General features: G+C 39.5%; 1 protein-coding gene across 1 annotated transcript; it reads left to right on the top strand.

Annotated features, from left to right (window-relative positions):
* Window positions 1-514: 514 nt before the first annotated feature.
* LOC149317009 (protein FAM217A-like) lies at window positions 515-12,221 on the top strand. The gene is made up of 8 exons (XM_089516664.1): window positions 515-589; window positions 1,588-1,826; window positions 4,706-4,814; window positions 5,369-5,450; window positions 5,559-5,584; window positions 8,819-8,887; window positions 8,992-9,071; window positions 9,708-12,221. The coding sequence occupies exons 1-8, from the start codon at window positions 566-568 to the stop codon at window positions 10,861-10,863; spliced, it is 1,785 nt and encodes a 594-aa protein (XP_089372790.1). The 5' UTR covers window positions 515-565; the 3' UTR covers window positions 10,864-12,221.
* Window positions 12,222-13,407: the final 1,186 nt, after the last annotated feature.

Raw genomic sequence — 13,407 nt, 5'->3', positions numbered from 1 at the left:
TTTTATCTGGATATGAAGGGGATTTTGAGGGTGTTTATCTCAGGAATATTTTTTTTTAAGTGGATTTATTTTTATTAAGTACTACAAAGTCAGTAGGTGACATTAAGTGAACTTTGCCTATGCCTAGCTCCCTTTATATGTATGTACACATATATGTACATATGCACAGAGTGAGAGGGAGAATCCCTGCTACCTGATAGAGGCATCCTACCTTCGCTTCCCTGGTTAGAGGACAGCTATTTGTATTTTATAACTGCATTTTGCCTGTCTTCCCCCAGCAGAATAGCAAGCCTGATGTCACTGAACACAGGCACTTTGGGGTAATTTTAGATGCTTCAGGTAAGATTCCAAAACCTTTGTGCAATCTCAATGGCACTGAAAGAGCTGTCCATAGAAATCAGGGAAGCATTAAGATTTTTAAATAGTTGGGGCTGATACAACTGTGCAAAACGCAACTCAATGAAGACTGAATACATTCAGTGGGAATAAAAAAGCTCATTTTTGTTGCAGCTAAAGATTATGGAGGAAAATGACTGAGCCCCCAGTGAAAGCATTCCCTATCTGAATGTTCTGTTGCAGGACACCACTGGTAAGGCTGATGCTTCATTACTCTGACAAACTGTATATGCTGATAAGCATCTCATCTGGAGATTCTGCTTCATCCATGTTAGTATAGAGTATAGAGGAAATGACAGGCTGAGAACATAGTTCATCAAGGCACACAACAACAACAACAGTTAAAGTTATAGAAATGACATTGCCATGACTAAAACTATGCTAACATGGCTTTAATAGGTAGAAACACTTCAAATACATTTACTCCAAGTTTTCATCAGCCCCCAAAGTGCATCTTTATAGTATTTGGTGTGGATGAGGGTATGTGAACAACAGGTCCAAAGTATTTTCACATTTAGAGTGAGAACAGAAAGCAAGTATTTCTGTTTCCTATAAATTGGCTTAATATCATCTTAATGATAAAATTGGAACTGACGTTATATCTGAAAATGTAGCATCATCTTGTTGGCTATATAAATCCCTTCAACAGTTTTCAGTTCAAGATAATCCTCCCTAACAGGGAAGAGGGGGATGTAGTTTGTCCTGTTAGTGAAAAAGTAGTTTGGTAAGCATAGTTTTCTCTTGGGAAGAGACCATAGATGGCAAAGTTAATCATCCTCTCATTATTCTCTTTCCAAGTTTCACCTGCTTCAGGTTAGATAAAATGTGGAGGAAAGCATCACAGAATGTAGTATATGAGTCATAATGGCCTGGCCATTGATGACACAATAAAATTCTGAAATGATCAACTCTGGAAGAAGGGCCCATACAGACCTCGCTAGAAAGTATAGTTAGATGATGATATTGTATGTCCTAACAGTGGTCAGTTTTACTGTATTTTTGGATAGGCTTAAGCTTCCTGTTGTTACTAGGTTTTTTGGGGGAAAGCATTTTTAAAAAAGTGAACATTTAGTTCCCTACAATTAAAAAAAAAACCTGACTGTGTATTATATACCTTCTGTGTGATTTTGTGTGAGTGAAACAAACCTTGATATTTAATTTTTTATCAATCGCTCCCTTCTCTTGGTCCAGTCTGTTTTAGCCATGTCACAAAGACAACAACCATTTCAGCTACCAAAAGCAACTGTTGTATACAATACACAAAAAGGCAATGCTGCTCATAGTAACGTGTCGCCCTATGGGCAAAGAAGAAATATAGACTGTGCACTACCTACACAGAATGCTTTCACCCCAGCCTTTTATTCCAGAAGAAAATTACTGAGTCGAAATTCAGTTCAAGAGGATCAGCCACATCCTGGTAACACTGTCTTGTAAGTCTTAAATACACTTTTAAAAATAAAGCTTTAGTGGAAAGACAACTTCAATTGATTCAGGAACCATTTCTTGTTTTGAAAAACAGTTTAATTTAAAACAAAAAAGTAACAGTGCAGAAGACCATCTCCCCCATAATCTATTTAAAAAGTGCTTTTCCTCTCCAGGAGGCATTTTACTTTTTCATGGAAGAAGAGTTACCCAAATAGGTCTGGGGAGGGAGTAGAGGTATATATGTGTGCAGAAACAGCTTTATGACTACATGTAGCCCAAGGACTGAACTTGGCTCATTTCTTCTATACGGTTCTTCTATAAATACCTTTTTGAGGGCAGTTTTCAAAGAAGTAGCTGCATTAGCCTCTTACAGAGTAAAAAGGAGGAGAGTGGGAATGAATATAGCAGCACCTTTAAGATTAGCTGGTTTTTATATTAGCATGAACGTTCGTGGATATAAACCCACTTCTTCAGATACAGTACAAAGTGATAACAGAATTTAAATAGGACCCAGAGAGATGCAAATCATGACCTTTGTCCTAATTTTACAAAGGACTGCATAAGGTAATACCAGTCTTTCATATCTTTACTGGGGTCACTCTGTGCTGATGTGTTTTCAGATCAATAAATTGGCTTACCAAAAGTCAGTTCCCTTGGGTTCAAAACCTTCTCCGAGAAGATACCTTTTGTTAAATGTGCAGGAGACTGGACACTACATGTAATGTGCCATTAAGCCACTGTCTTTGTTCATACTTCTGCAATTTCCGCTGTTTCTCTTTCTAGTCTTCCTTTATAATTTGCTTGTTTTGGGGGGCAATGTTTCATTCTTAAAATACAGAAAACATAAGCAATTGATGCAGGAGATATATGTTTCAATCTCCCAACTTTCTTTCTAAGCTTTACCCATGTGCCTGCTAATTTAGGAGTAATCCTGATTGCATTCAATGACATTAGCCTCTGAGAGCTTGTCTACACTATGGGTAAAAGTCCAAATGGACTCCTGCTCCTCCTGTCCCTGCACCTGCCAACACCCACTGGATATACCTTTTTTGTGCAGGGACATCAGATAGATTGTCTACACTACCCAACTGTCTCTGGGGAGTTTCCTGGGGCCACCACTGCCATCACCGCTGCTCCTACCACCTTTCAAAACCAGGACAGATCGTGGCAGCTGCCACCATTTTTTACATTCCAGCATTTTCTCCAGTTTCCCTTACAGGCAATTTTCAGACCAATTCACAGCTCAGACAGTGAGGTTTTCCCCTCCTTCTCCTTCAGGAGCACCACTTCCACTGGTGTGCCCGTTGCTTTGAGGCAAACAAGGTGCCCCAACAAGTTATCTCAGTGCCTCATCTGACCTTAAATGCAAGTGGTTGCAAACCGATGCTGGTGGCACTCTTGAAAGAGGAGGGAAAAACCTCACTGTTTGGGATGGGAACTGGTGCTGACATTTAAATGGCAATTCCTGTGAGGACAAGCTCTGAAGGAAACTTGCAATTGCAAAAACCCTGCCTGCTCTTGATTTCCTCTGATCCTTAAAGTATTTCTGACATAAGATTGTATCACAGGGTTTCAGATTTGTTCACAGAGGGTTCACTCTTGGTTTCCTCTGAGCCTCAGAGAGAGTGTGACTTGCCTAAGGTCACCCAGTGGATTTCCATGGCTGAGCAGAGATTCAAACCCTGGTCTCCAGAGTCATAGTGCAACACTCAAATCTTTTGCATATTACCTACCTCTATCCCTTACCCATTGCCTAAAATACATGCTCTAATCTGGTTTCCCAGTCCTTTATTCCTGTTGTGCATTTCATGCCTCAAATCTCCTTATGTAAAGTCAGGTTATAATATCTTTATAAACCTAGGTTTTAAATATCAGTAGTATTTTGCAGAATACATTTCCACTGACAAAAGGAGAGCAAATCAAAGCTATTCAGTTGTCTGGATACAATAATTTGATAATAATGCATTTTCCGGTCCCTCAAACCTCAATACAGTCTCAATGGAAAACAATTGTCCTTTTATCATACTGTATGTTGTGATTGATTGTGCTGTATGGAATGAAGTTGTTCTAGTGTCACAGTTTTAGTAGAGAGTAGCTGTAAGATCATGAGTAGTCACTTATCTTTTCAGAATCATCTTATACTTTTCTTTTTTTAATTTTAATATTTTAAAGTCTGAGCGTGCATCGATAGTATTACATAAATATGTCATTGCTCATTCCCTTTTTAACAGCTGTCACACACCACAACTAAGGCTTGTCTCCCCAAAATATTTCCAAATTGTTTTGTAAACCTGAAAAACAAAAAAAAACACCAATCTTTGAAGGGTATTGAAATGCAACGTCTACCTTGTTTATAAACCTTGGTTATGAAAATCATGACTTTTACCTACATCTATATCGCTCCCATTCACATCCCTATCCCTGCAAGTAGGGACAGGTCACTACGTTCTTTCCAGCAGAGTGGGGTTGGCACATTTGGTGATAAGGAAAAATCTCCTAGACTGTCCTGTTCTCTTGTATTTAGTGTTTGATTCCCTCATATGGCTTTATTCTAATCTGTTCTTGCCAACTTTCTTTTCTTCTAAACCCAGGACCCAACACAGCCAACCCTTGCCATGTCTTTTTGAGGGACCGCTGACAAGTATACCTTAAGTGTGGGTGTTTTGATGTTTTCTTTCCATAATATGTAGCCATGGTGGTGTTCATATTTTGGCTTTGGCATCCTTTGCCCATAAGTAGAATATGACTTGGTTTTGCCACTCATGGTGCAAGCTGCCTATTTCTGTTGTAATGAGATGCAGCTTTTTGCTGCCCATTCCATCTCAATTCTAATGGTTTTAATGTCATTACTGATTATTTTTGATGTCATTCCATTTCTATACAGGCTTTCTGAGGGAAACAAGACCAGCAAACCAGCCAATGTTGTGCAGAAAAAAGATTGCCTATCTGAAGTGTATGGGACTAGTCTTACATTGAACAGCTTGTCTCGTAAGGTACATGAGTCTTGAACCACAGGGGCAGCTTTTAAACATACATCCTTTCTCTACACCCCCTTTTTATGATCAGTAGGGTTAGAGTTTCCCATATTAAGAATAAAGACAAAAACTAATTATAAAAATCATATTGTTTTGGAAGACAAAAACAAATTATTGCCAAATCTCAGATCAGTGGTACAATTCCATACAAGGAAAAATCCTAAAATGCTGAGCAAAATAAAACGGTAAAACGTGACATTTAGATATGTCTCAGTGACATGATTCATAGAAATAAAAATGGGTATTAGGTAATTGAGGTCAGCAACCATGTGCTCCTTGAATTATCTTTGTACTTGGTCATATCTTGAAATGTGCTGCTTTGCATTTAATGCATGCATGTGTATTGGTACATTGAAAATCTGATAACAAACGAGTCCTAAACCCTTTGATCAGCATCCTTTTAGTGACTGCTACATGCTTGATGTACTTGTATGCACCATTTTGAATGGAGCACAAAGGATTAGTGAAATGAACAAAGTAATTATTGAAATAAACAATGCATGTCATTACAGATACCAGGTACCTCTGGTTTGGAATCTGACTGCTCTGCTGAAAAGAAAAGTAGTTTGCCAAAAGATAGGATTGGCACAGGAGGTGAGAACTAGCATTTATTGATTGTATTTATTTATTGTACTTAGAGACATTTGGAATGATGAGAAACTGAAATTATTTCTATAAAACTCAACTTTTGATCTTTTGCAGGTGTTTTGGCAAACAGAGATTACAAGGTAAGGGCAAATAAACACTATCTCTTTAGTACAGGTTGAGTCTCCCTTATGCGAAAGGCTTGGGACCTGAAGTGTTTGGGATTTTGGATTTTTTCAGATTTTGGAATATTTGTTTGGAAGATATCTGCTAAAGAGACTATGACATGGAGCAGTGGCTGCAAATTTAAGGAAAAGAGGTTCCACCTAAACATTAGGAAGAATTTTTTGACAGTAAAAGCTGTTTGACAGTGGAACACACTCCCGTGCAGTGTGGTGGTGTGTCCATATTTGGGTTTTTTTAAACCGAGGTAGGATTGCTATCTGTCAGGGGTGCTTTGATTGTGTGTTCCTGCATGGCAGGGGGTTGGACTGGATGTCCTTTGAGGTCTGTTCCAACTCTGTGATTAAAGGATTTTCTGATTCTGTGTACAGATCCTAACAGACAACTTATCGGGTTAGGCATATATCAACAATCAAGGGGGACTATGATCCATACCATTGATAATGGAGTTGAACAAGTTGTTCTAGTGGGCAGAAAGACATATCAGCTTGAAAATGGCAGGGAGGAAAAACTAAATGTGCAGGCAGATTATTTCAGTTGCAACACAATTCTCCTGGGAGAGTGGACTTTGAATTTGGTAGTGTTGTAGGATCTAAACAATTCTAGGTCCTTTTCAGCTGAATCTTTTTGCATCTGCGAAGAACTGCATATTAAAAACATTGGAAGCTGAGGATTATAATGCTTTAACAGCATGGTGGCCAAAAGGATGTCTGTATGCTTTTCTGTCATTACAAATAATGCAAAAGGTCCTGAACAAGGTGCAGCATGAGAAAGCACATATGGTGCTAATAGCTCCATTTTGGCCACAGTGACCATGGTTACCATTATTATTATTATTATTATTATTATTATTAAACTTTATTTCTAAAGCGCTGTAATTATAATTACTAATGCATCTGTCAGTGGCACCACCCATACGCTTGCCAAAAAGACGATACCTGTTGAGTCTAGAACTAATTTACCATGTGATCAGGGAGAGCACACAGCCCCAAACAAACAAAATCCCCCCTCAAAGTCTTTAAAAGAAAAAGTCAGAGTGTCAAGGATGACCCCCCACACACACACACATACATAAAGCTTACCTTTTGTTCTCTCTTCATACACTGAGATCAAAAGATCGGGGCAGCAGTTCTATAGAGCTACAGGCTTCTAGTTCCACTGCCAAGGAAGTACTCATTGTCTATGGAAGAGTAGCCTAGATCAGTAGTACTCAAAGGTTTTTGTGGTACTCAAACGTTATTTATATTTTAACAGGAGATAACATTGTTCAAATTAGAACAGTTTTATTTAAATTCAGTATTTAGTTCAATATATGAAAATGTTTGGGAAGAGGAGGAGGAGGAAGGATCAGATCAGAGCACCCCCATTGACCAACTCTCACTCGCACACATTCTACTAGTTGAGAACCATTGGCTTAGATAGTCCATTAAAGTAAGTGTTACATTTGCATGTTCTCATACAATTATTTCAAAAGGTCATCCTGAGAAAGTAATTGTTAGCAATAATTAGGTCTGCTTCTCTGAGATATTTGGATACCTAGTTACATTTTTTTTTTTTTTTTTTTTGCACTCACCATCAAACACTATTTTGGCTATATTTTTGCAGTGATCTTTTGGCTCAGATTCCATCAGGATTCTCCAGAGCTTCAGGTGGTTTAAAAAATTGCTTTTTAAATTTGATTGATAATATTAGTCCAAGACGTGAAGGATGCTGTAGCATGAAATCATAGTATATAGCAGTGATTCCCAAAGGGGTGGTATGCCCCCATGGGGGCTGTGGAAAGATCCAGCAGGGCAGTGAGGGAAAAGGAGGCAGCAGGGGATTGTTGAGGGAAAAGCAAGCTTTGGGGGGCACTTCAATCAAAATATTGGTATGCAAGAAAGACAAGGGAAATCAACAGCCTTTAGGACCATGGTGGGGATGAGGACTGCATGAACCATCTTTTCAGGGTCCCTTTAAACCACTAGAAAGTCTCACTTCATGTGGTGATATCTCCCGCTCTTCACCCCCCTGTATGAGCTTGCTCTGTCAGCTGCATCTTTGATTAGTAATGCAAGGCTTAGGCACAGGCATAATTTCTGTGGCTTGGAGCAGCATCATTTTGGGACAGACTGACTGACTAGAACAAGGAATTAGAGCATGTGGCGGTGGGGAAGCGGCAGCACAAAGGAGCTTTCAAGTTTGAGACCCTGCTTAACCTTTGTGTGCTCCAGCCTGTTCCTGCTTTCTTTCATAGACTGAGAAAAGAGGTAGCAGAAGAAGCAATGTTTGTGTGTGAAGAGGGAATGCTTGGAGCTGTGTGGGGAAGACATGTCTCAGGGAAAGGAGGAGAAGGAATACCTGGGGTTGATTCTTGGAAAGAGTCCTTCACCTTGGAGTAGCTCCTGTAGTTAAAATATCTCTCTTTCCCTGTCCATACCAGTTTCCAGTCCAGAGCATGTAGCCTCTGTAAATGCAGTATATAGACATTGTCTATGCTCCCCTCTGCCTAACAAAGAAGAGATTGAAAGTCCTTCCTTGCTGGAAGCTTCTCCCATTGCACCTGGTCACATTGGGAGCAGCAACCGAGTATTTGGCTGAGAAGTGACCAAGAGGCCTCTTGCCTGCACTGGTCTTTGCCTCAAGACCAGAATGGGTGAGAGACTTCTAGGTCACTGCTCAGCTGCTGCTCTGAGGGTGATCAGGTGCAAAGAGAGAAGTGACTGAGCATCCAGTCAGAGACTGAGGAGCCACTAGCCAGTGCTGCCCTTTGCTGCAAAGCTAGCTTGGGTGAGAGGGTTCTTTGTCACTGCTCAGCCAGCTGCTTGGTTGTTGCTCCCAAGGTGACTGGGTGCAAAAGGAGCAATGCCCATGATTAGTTCCTTTAAATTGGCAGTAGAACAGCAGACCTAATATCAAGAAATAGGCATTGGAGACCATTGATATATAGGAACATCCTATTTCCTATTTTTGCCCCCTTTCTAGGGAGTGTTTGCTTCAAGTCCTTACAGTACCTTTAAAAACTGAATTCTTGAGTCAAACACAAACCCTTGTCAAAATCACAGCAGAGACACAGGCTGCCACTCATTTGTAATTTCAGATTTGAAAGAGGTAGATCAGAGATTTGGATCAAACATTTGTCACAAACATTAATGGTTAAATGTTAGAATCGATGTTTTTATTATAAATGTTGCAGTGGCTTTGCTCTTTTACAGGACCATCGTAAAGCTACAACGGAAGAGTTTGCAGCTCCTAGCTTGTCAAATAATCCTAGAACAGCACAGGTAGTGTTAGTTTGCCCAGATTTTCCCATAATACATTTTACTCATTTCTTGTTCTGAGCTATATACGAAGAGGGATTTTTGTGGACATGTTTTGTATTTTTCAGCACAATTCAAATAGCAGCAAACAGGAGTCATTTCATTCCTGCAGCGGTACAGATAATCAAGACAATAATTCAATGAGCAGGTAAAGAAATTTATTCTTTTTGCATATTAAGTTAAATGAAAACAGAACTGGTGGATAAACTGGCCAAAATAAGCTCTAAGCCACATCTTCATTTATAACAGTGCCAAGTATCAGCTGTAAGTTATGTTGGCATCATCATTCTACAGTTTTCCAATATTCTGTCTCATTTCTTCTTTGGTGTCTTGGAGCTCCTCCTCATGTATTTTCTGTGCATGAAGAAAATTTATTCCAAGGCACTAAATGTTTGCAGAAGAATCCATGAATTTTTAATTTGCAAAAGGAGGGAGGAGAGCCAAAATGTCTTCAGTTGCATAGGTCAGTTCACTAACAAAATAAACCTGAAATAAAGTAGTATGGTGTGATATTGTCCCTCTCAGCTGTCTGTTATTGAGTGAAATCTTTGTAATGTTAAAGGGCAAAGGTTTGGTTTCAGAGAGAGAGATCCATTGTTGGTGAATCTCTTCCACTAATGGAAGGCAAATCTTTGAGTCCTAGGGGAAAGAGTCATATACATACATAAATAATAATAACCAAGGGTCCAACTCATATTTAATTTTCTAAGGTGAGTGGTGCTAATATTAATTTCCACGATATAAATGCCATTCCTTATTAGTTTCATTTCTTTTTTTCCTTCAGAGACTTGAATAAATGTTTTATACAAATGCCATCTAACTCTAGTGATGTTCCTACAAACTTTGTCCACACTAATTCACTGGTGCATTCTTTTATGAAGAGAGCAACATCAGAGAAGTCCCATAGAAATGACAATGGAGACTTTTGCAAAAGGGGCAATGAAATCACTGCTTCTGGTTCTTATACCACTCAGAATAGAAGAAGTGATGTCATGCTTTCTACATTCAAAAGGCAACTGAAAAGAGGAAATGACAATGTAAAGGGAACACTTCCAGTAGAAGACAAAGATATACCTGAGAGTGTGAAAAGAAATAAAGCTTTGCTGAAAAGTTTTAAAAATATTAATACTAACTTAAAACCTGACCCTATAGAAGAGAAGGAAGACATGTCTTCTTCATCAGAGAATGATACTTTTTCATATCCTGATTTTCTGCCTCCACCTTACAATACATTGGATTTACAAAAACTGTCAAAAGTGAATGATTGGAGATCAGATTTAACTGAACCACTTGATCAGCCATTTGATCAACTAGTATCTCGTCTAGTCCGAATGGAAAGGTTGCAGTGCATGACGATATTCCAAGAAAAAACAAAAGAAACTGTTTCTCCTGCCGTGGCTGTTAAGAACAGTTCTGGTGATTGGAAAAATGTACATCAGCTGAAACAACCAAGGTCATCTGGTTTTTTATCTTCACATGAAGCTTTTGATGGTGATCATCACAATTTTGGTGGTTGTGTTCATGAGCCACAAATACCAAAATGCAGCAGCCAGCACTGTCATAAGAAGCGGACTTCTGGAGGATTATCTCCTGCACGTTCAACCATAAAGCACCAACGAGCAAGTGACAATACCTCAAAGTGTCACAAAGCTCCAGTCACAGTAGACTCAACCAATGCAGTTGCTCAAAGGTCTATGTCTTGCTCTGGAAGCTTATCAAAAATTTACACGGGTGACAAAATCACTTCTAAAAAACTACTTTCCTCTAGCACCATGGTAGGTTGTTCATTACCTGACAATGAAAATTCAAAATATAAACAGGCAAAGACCAAGAGAAAACCTTACAGAACAAATGGGGCAGTAATGGACAAACCCATTAACTCTCAGAGACTAAGCTGTTTTCCTGGTATTTCAAAGCAAAAGCACTCTGAGGTTGATTAACAATGACTACTCTCATACCAGACTGTACAGAGTCATCAGTAAAATTTTTTACTAATGTGCTATGTGGCAAGTGCAAAACACACTTCGTCAGGAAATTCAACAGGATGTCCAAAGGACTAGTATCAAATTTGGAGGGCATATTTGTGCAGTAGTGTTGCTAAGTCATGTGTGGGGTGTGTGACCCACACTGGGTGCATCCTGAGAGGGTGACACCCCTGTCATCAGGGAAAAAAATGGAGCTGCCATGCAGTGATTTCCTGAGATGAAGAAGAAATGGAAACCTCTCCTCATCTGTAAGGTTTTCTCTTGCTGCCTCTGGAGGTGGTGTCCCCCCCCAACCCGCCCCCCCCCCCATGGCCCTGTTCTTCTCCTTGCTGCGTGGCAATAGCAGGGACGAAGGTGGAGGTCTTGGGGCATGGGGATTCAGCCGGACCACTAGTTGGCCACACTGCTGACCCTGGGCTCAACCTTCCAGGAGCCCAAATACACCACCAGCAGCAGGTAGGATTTCTACAAGCAATTAAGACTAGCCTAACTGTGGTCTGTTACTAAGAAAGCATTAACAGACAACGTATAGGGTCCAGGAACTGTAATCTTTTCTTCAACGAAGTTTAAAAGTAATATAGAGGACTGGGTATCAGAGTACTCCAGCTTCTTTTTGCATCCCAGAATACAGCTTGGTTTCGTTTTCCACCTGCTTTTGCCTTGTGCATTGTCTAAACGTCCTGCCTTCAAGGCGGCTGGAAACTGCTTTATGTTGCCCATCTGTTTCACCCATATGTGGAGGTTAGGAGAAGAAAACGACACCCAAGCAAGGAGGGGAGGAGGCACAAAAAACAATAAGGACCACAAAAGGATTTGCAAACCTGTTAAAACCATTGTAATCTGAATAAATATTAAGGTGCAGAGAGATCTGCATGAAAGGCTTTGCAATAAGGGACTGAAGATAATGAGGAGTGGGATGACAATGAGACTAATACAATTTTAACCACTATTAAACTGGGTACTACAACTAATAGTTCATCATTTGAAGTGGCCGCATTATTTTTTTTTGGAAAAAAAATTCTTCACAATATACTGCAAAAGTGCTAGAGTTTGTGCTTATATGTGCATGAAATGCTCTAAGCATATAATGCTTAGTAATAAGGCCCTCTCAACAGAAAGAGAGGGAAATGATGGGGTAACACAGGTTTGAATCTCTTAATATCAGATGTTAGTTTTATATATGTATTAGCAGTTCTTGTAAGTATGAAATGAAATTAATTGAATGGTCTACTATACAAAAAATTCCTAATTGCAGAAAGCAAAATATTAGGCTCTACACGTTGTTTTAAAAAAATAGCATGGGGAAATGCACCAAGGTGAAGGTTTAGAAAAGTCTTTCTTCTTCTGTACTGCAAAAGACGTCACTAGACTTGTTTGAATCTAGATAACCATTAATAAACTTGTTAAAATTTTACAGGACTGATTGCATTGTCATATTGAACTTGGACAAGAGAGGAGCAATTAAGACCTTGGCTTCTTGAAATTGCAAAGTTGCATGGCACACTGTATCTTGGAGAAAACCGCACTCCATTGTCATAGTTCTTTTATTCCACGTATACTGCTATGGCTGTTTCCTGTGGCATTCTGGGGTTTGTAGTTTGGTGAGGCCTAGGAGATTTCTTGCTGAGAATTCTAAATATCCTTCCCTAAACTGCAAATCCCAAGATTCTACAGGCAACAATCATAGCAATAAAAATGGATTAATAGCACTAGAGTGTGGCATACTGGCTTGGGTGTTGGACTATTACTCTGGAGACCAGGGTTCAATTCCAGCTTGGCTATGAAATTCGCTGGGTGACCTTGGGCAAGTCACTCTCTCAGCCTCAGGGGAAGGAAATGGCAAACCTCCTCTGAACAAATCTTGCCAAGAAAACCCCATGAAAGGTTTGCCATAAGTCAGAAATGAGTTGAAGGAACACAACAGTAGCAGCAACAACAATGTAATGCAGTGTTGTCCATTAGATTGCATAAGAGGAATGCCATTTCTATTACATCTTTTCTAACACAACTTTTTGTATACTCAAACAAATATGGTGGAAACAGGAATACCTACAAGACAGTATCTGTAAACTCATGCCAACCCTGTGAAATTTACAGAACTATTAGCAGTCTTTACAGAGGAACTAGTGACTATCCTCCCTGGGCATCCCAATGAGGATTCAATGGCCATAAAAAGCTGACAAAGGGAGAGGTAAATACTTTGGGAGAGGACATGGTATTTGGCTAGAACATTAAGGTTACAAGATGGTAACCACACAGGATAGGAAGTACCATCTTGTCACCTGGGTAAATTCTTGCTAGAAGAACTTTAAGAACTGAAAGAGCTGTCCATAGAAATTAAGAAAACACTAAGATTTTTAAGTAGATGGGGCTGATACAACGGTGCAAAATATAGACTGTGCAAAATTCAGCCCTGAAAGACTGAATCTGTTCAGTGGGAACAAAAAGGATGACTTTTGTTGCAGCTACAGATTATGGAGGAAAATGATTGAGCCCTCA

The sequence above is a fragment of the Sceloporus occidentalis genome, unplaced genomic scaffold (assembly GCF_023333645.1).
Source record: "Sceloporus occidentalis isolate IW3139 unplaced genomic scaffold, rSceOcc1.0.p SCAF_3, whole genome shotgun sequence".
Classification (NCBI taxonomy): domain Eukaryota; kingdom Metazoa; phylum Chordata; class Lepidosauria; order Squamata; family Phrynosomatidae; genus Sceloporus; species Sceloporus occidentalis.
The sequence above is the reverse complement of the archived record's forward strand: the minus strand, read 5'-3'. Positions and strand labels throughout refer to the sequence as shown.

Coding starts and splice junctions, on each gene's coding strand:
- LOC149317009 (XM_089516664.1), top strand. CDS start 566: ATGTTCTGTTGCAGGACACCACTG. Junction 590..1,587: donor TCTGTTGCAGGACACCACTG/GTAAGGCTGATG, acceptor CTCTTGGTCCAG/TCTGTTTTAGCCATGTCACA. Junction 5,585..8,818: donor TGGCAAACAGAGATTACAAG/GTAAGGGCAAAT, acceptor GCTCTTTTACAG/GACCATCGTAAAGCTACAAC.